The 5,621-nt window shown below is 50.4% G+C and overlaps 1 protein-coding gene across 3 annotated transcripts in view; it reads right to left on the bottom strand.

Moving 5' to 3' along the window:
* Positions 1-5,621, bottom strand: part of KCTD10 (potassium channel tetramerization domain containing 10) — a 38,826-nt gene that overhangs the window by 32,029 nt on the left and 1,176 nt on the right. The window contains exon 1 of one of the 3 annotated variants that reach the window (XM_006171221.2): positions 5,496-5,567. The exons of the other annotated variants lie outside the window; for them this stretch is intronic. Coding sequence (XP_006171283.1) covers positions 5,496-5,498 — 3 coding nt within the window. The 5' untranslated portion in view covers positions 5,499-5,567. Of the gene's footprint in view, positions 1-5,495; positions 5,568-5,621 lie in introns of those variants that run through there. 3 annotated transcript variants of the gene reach the window in all.

Raw genomic sequence — 5,621 nt, 5'->3', positions numbered from 1 at the left:
GATATCTCACTTTCTGTCTCTCTGTCTCTCTGGTGAGTACATGTGCCCCATAGCAAAAATCGCTCTTAAAAAGAGCGAGAGAGAGAGAGAGATTATTTCCATGTCTTTCAGAACGCCCCTTTCTGCCCCGTTACCACGTACTTTCTACTGCCATGCAGGACTCCTTACCATGGCAACATACTAGAAGACCACTATCATCATTTTCAAGTTTTGGACTTGGATACCACGGCCCAGAGAGGATCAGTCACTTCTTAAAGCCAGGAGGTGAGTCAGGGAAAAAGCGAGTGAAGACACAGACAGGTCCTGGCTGGCCCAGAGCCCATCGTGCTTGGTATATTTAGAGCTGCGCCATGTAAGTAGAGAAAGGAACGCCTCAATGCCCTTTCTCAAAAGTATAAAAAGCTCTGGAAAAAGATGGGATGAGGTAGCTGTCTGAGTCTAGCCCATCTATCAAGGGGGGGACAATGGCAGGCCTCCCTCACAGACCTCTCATGAAAGCCAGGCAGGAAACACTCAAATCGTGATTATTCTAGAATGCTCTCAGAGTCTCAAATTATCTTCCCTTCTTTGGCAACTGTTTCCAGCTCTAATGACAGACTGAATTACTAAGAGATAAAGACAGAAACCAGCCTGATCCAGTCTCAGACCCCAGATAAGGCCGGGAAAGTTCTGAACGCTGCCTGAGCCCTAACCTCCAAACGTCGGTCAACCCAATTCTCGAGAGGCCCCTGGAGAAAAGGCCTGCCTGTGCCACACGAGTCCCTGAGCCCCAGTGACAGTGACCTGAGGACACACGGCAGGGACAGCAAGGCTCTCACAGCAAACCTCTCTACCGAGGACTCGCCCTGCTGTCCCCGCTGGGATCCTGGTTTTCCTTTTCCTTATTTCAAAGGATTAATTTCATTAGGAAGGAGGCTGGGGAAGTGGGGTGGAGAAAGCAATATCGGTTACAAGAAACAGAGGAATTAATACTCAAGCTGTTGGTTTCAGATTCTATTATATTTAATCAGAACAGAATTTACTCCTGTCAGATGGATAAGTCTAGTTTCTCTCCTTCGCATCTCCCCTTGGTACACCACTGCTGATTCTTTTTTTATTTATTTTTATTTTTTGAGAGGTTTTTGCTATAGGGCGCATGCGCTCGTCAGACAGACAGAGACAGAGAGACAGAAAGTGAGAGATCACCCTCCAGGGGGGATGGTCATGCCGCAATCTCTTCTCCTCCATTCTCCTCTTGGGATCTTGCGCACGTATGCACATGCACCATGGCTTGAGTTTAAGCCACCAGGTCCGGGACTTGAACTGCAGTCGACTACGTGGCAGTCCAGCGACATAGCCATTACGCTAACTGCTGGTCCCACCACTGCCGATTCTCAACAATGGCTTCCCACTCAGGTGTACATCAGAATCACCTGGGGAGCCTGAAAAAATTCTGGTGATGGGGTCCTAGCCATGAAAATCCTGGTGTAATTGGCCCAAGAATGTGGCCTATGCAACGGATTTACTTATTAAGGTTCTTGGCTATAGGGCACGTGCACTTGCTGGAGAGAAGAGAGACAGAGACAGTGAGAGGGAAAGGGAGAAATCAGCCCCCAGGTGGGATGGCCATGCCGCAATCCCTTCTCCTCCATTCTGCTCCTGCGACTTTGGACATGTACATACATGCCCAGTGTGTGCAACAGAATTTTTTACATTTTAGATGTTTTTGCCTTAGGGAGTGTGCACTCACTGGAGAGAGACAGAGACAATGTACACATGCCCAGCTTGATTTTCAAGCTACTGGGTTTAGGATTCAAACCCGGTGGCCGTGTGAGAATCCAGTGATGTAGCCACTACGCCATGTGCCGGTCCCCTGCAGAACAGGAATTTAACCCCCCCCACACACGCTCACACCCTGGGCTGGGCCAGCCCCTTAGCACAGGGGTTACACCCTGGACAGAGAGAGCCAGACCCCATGTTGCAGTCCTCAGACTACCAGCCCCAAAGGCTTGAAAAACATGCAGGGCACAGGTGAGTTTGCCCTAAATCCTGAGAGACAGAAAAATGGAGGAAAAAAGATTGCTGAGTGACTGGAGCCCACTAGTGCTTTCTTCCTCCCTCCCTCCCTCTCTCTGGTGAGCCCATGCACCCTCTAGAACATAAGAATTCTTCAAAGAAAAAAATCTCCTCCAGGTGCTTCTAATGTGCAACAAGATGGCAGCCCACTGTTCTAAAAAGTTCTGTACCCCTTAATTAGACAACAATTAACTCCCAGGCCTCGGAGAAGCTCCCCAGTTTCTTGCTCTACTGGCTCAGTGAATTCCAGGCCCAGGCACAGAAACAAACCAATGTGTTATTATAGACAAAAGCCAGTCCCCACTTCCTAGCTTCAGAGCTAAGGGCAGGAAGCCACTGTACGCACGCTTCAGAAAATGAACATCGGCTGAAAGGGGAACATTGTGGCTTAAAAGGAGACACAGGCAAGCACAGTTAAAAAGAAAAAAGGCACAGGGCCAGCTGGTGGTGTGTGGTTAAAGTGGCTGGATACCACAGGGTCTTATGCAGGGCTTGCGTCTTGAAAAACACGTCAGGCGTGCGCGTGTGCGTGTGCCCCAAATCCCAGGAAGAGAAGGGACTGTGATGTGGCTATCCCCCTTCCAGAGGGGTGGTGAGTGTGTCATGAGTATGTGCTTGCTTCTTCTTTCTCTCTCTCTCTTTTTCTCTCTCTTTCTTTCCTTCTCCAGCAAGTGCATGTGCCTTATAACAACTTAAAAAAAAAAAAAAAAGGAAAGAAAGAAAGAAAGAAAGAAAGAAAGAAAGAAAGAAAAAAGGCATCAAATCCCTGACCCTAAGGGATGTTTGCTACCGACCTGTCTCATGTACATAAGGAAAACCAGATCGAGCCTAGCAAATCTGGATCACAATCCCAGTTCCACCACTTCCTGCATGATGTTCAGACAAGCGGTTTAACCCAAGTCTCACGTTCCCGACTGATAAAGTGGAGCATTAAAGCCATAATCTTTGAAATAAACCACGGGGGAAAAGCAGTTACTACGCGACACCAAGTCCTTAGCGTGGTTTCCCGCCTGGTGATGCTACCGGTGGTCTGGAGACCACACTTCGAGAACTACTGCTTCATGCTGCCTTGGGACAGACGGAAGACTGATGCATGGGGGTCTTCAAAAGGTTCCTGGAAAATGTGTATTGTGAGAAAACCATGGCCCAGCCTAGGCGATGAGTCCGCAGGGTACCGGGCTGCGGGGCTGAAAGCCGCGGGGCCAGTTGTGGGGTCAAATCCCTGGTTTGGCCTGAAAACACTTGGTGGTGCCCAAGATCCCAAGGAGCTAAAGAGCCCAGGGGACCACTGTTCCCAATCCTGGCTACATATTAGAGTCACCTGCATGGTTAAAGAGCACTGTTCCTGAGCGGCTACCCACCTCCTCGGACCGATTAATCAGAATCTGGGGAGGGGGGGAGGAGGATGAGCAGTCAGTAACATGCTCCTGAACAGCTCTCCGGATGACTCTGGTGTGCGGCCACAGCTCAATGTCACGGAGCTAAGACACCTGTTTAACCAGCGTGCTCTGAAAATCACTGGGACATGTGGCCAAAACATCAGCTCAAGGGATTCTTCCAGCAGGGACATTCTAAAAAAGCATTGCATTAAGGCTGCTTAATGAAACTTCCCAGACCTGAGGACCTTTCCACGACTCAGAGAAATCTGCCCCATTTCAGTCCAACAAAATCAAATCTCCCACTCAACTGTAGTCGTTTTTAGCATCTTCTAAAACGCGCTGATGTGACAGCTATGCTAAACATTGCGCCAAATGACACGCCCCCCCCAACCCAGTGTTTAACACAAACTGTTGGCTTCTCTCACGAATCTAGTTATCATTGATCTCAGCTTTTGGGGGAGAAAACGAAGAATCAGAGCTAAAAGGGCCGTTTTTCTCCAACTCTCACGTCCCTTTCCTTACATAACCCAAACCAAGATGTCGTCACTCTAATCTGCAGGACTTGGAAAATGTCCTTTTAACAAGTTCTCAGGTGATGCTTATGATCTAGGGGTCACAGTTTGAGAACCACTGCTTTCTGCCATTTTAAGGCAGGCCAAAGTCAAACATAAAGGCATCTTCAAAAAGCTCATGCATGACCAGCAGATGGCACAGTAGTTACGTCACTGGACTCCCACATGGCCAACCATGGTTCAAGTCCCAGATCCAGTGGCTTAAAAATCATGCCAGGCCATGTGCCTGTGTGCTCCGGGAGAAGGGACTGCAGTGTGGCCACCCTCCCAGAAAGACTGTCTGTCTCTCTCTCCCCAGCAAGCATGCATGCCCTACAACCTCTTAAAAAAAAAAGTTAATGTGCAAATGTTTATTATGAAAAATAGGTGGCACGGCCCATAGCGTACTGGTCTACAGCACTGGAAGTTGCTCAGCCAACCCTAGTTTCAGATCTTCCAGAAAGCCTGAAAACACTCCAGGCATCCAAGATCTTCAAGAGCAGGAGGCTAAAGAAAAGGGAGGTAAGACTAATTGCTTTTGCACCAAAATAAACTCATAGTTTCACTGCATTTTTTCCTACAAATTTGTAGTCCTCTTGTATAGGCAGATTCATGTTTCTTCAATAGTGTCCCTGGGACTCATATTCCACCCTAAAGACTGCACTTCCCAGGGAAGTGACAACAGGTGAACGCATAAAACGAAAATGTGGATCGATCTTTGGTCATCCCCACCCAGGGACAAAGAGCTATTCAAGGCCAGACCCTTGTGGATTCCCAAGCAAACCGAAACCTTCCCAGAGCTTAGACGCAGCAAGTCAGACAGCCTCAGGTCCTTAGGCGCGGCTGCCTCGAGTCTCAACGGAAGTGACTAGCTAGGTACCTAGGTGCCAGCTGGCGTGGGCCCCCTGACCTCGGGCCCCTGGCATCCCTCCCCGGAATTCCAAGCACTCAGAGCACACCCGCCCGCCAGCTTCCTCTATTTCTTTCCCCCCTTCCACTCGCCAGTGTTCAGACGCACCTGGAGGTTCCCTCCTCGCTTCTGAGAAACCCAGCGATTCAACTCCCAAACTTCGAAGCCTCAAACTCGGGGCTTCGAGCGCAAGGGCTCCCCACTCACCCTCTCATTACCTACCTACTGACCCTCACGCATTCAAGTCCTCATTCTCCACCCCAAATATTCGTCTTCGATGACATCTCTTTGTTCTCATAATCCCGATTCCCAACTTCAACAGGCACTCAAGACTCAGACCTCCCCATCTCCCGACACACAGCCATCCCCCCAAACCCAAGTACCCTTCCCTGTACCCCCAAAAGCCAGGGAACCCCCAATTCACCCAAAGCCCTTCCCCCACTCCAGCCTCGCCCCTCTCCAATCCCCATCCGCCTCTCCACTCTCGCGACCGCCCCCCATGGCGTACCCCCCTCTCGGCCCCTGCTCTCTCTATTCTGCCCATTGCCCGGCTCCCTCGGCCGCTCAGGACACCCGATCAGTGGGCACCGCCCTCCTCACCATGAAAAGTCGGAGGACGCCGGAGTCTCCAAACCCGGACTGAGAGAGGCAGGAAACACCCAGCCCACGCTGGCCGGCGACGGAGGCGGGGCCAGGGCGGGGAAGGGCGCAGGCGACACCCCCTTC

The sequence above is a fragment of the Tupaia chinensis genome, unplaced genomic scaffold (genome assembly GCF_000334495.1).
Source record: "Tupaia chinensis unplaced genomic scaffold, TupChi_1.0 Scaffold149491_1, whole genome shotgun sequence".
In the NCBI taxonomy this organism is placed as follows: domain Eukaryota; kingdom Metazoa; phylum Chordata; class Mammalia; order Scandentia; family Tupaiidae; genus Tupaia; species Tupaia belangeri.
Note: the sequence above shows the minus strand (reverse complement) of the source record. Positions and strands in the feature narration are given on the sequence as shown.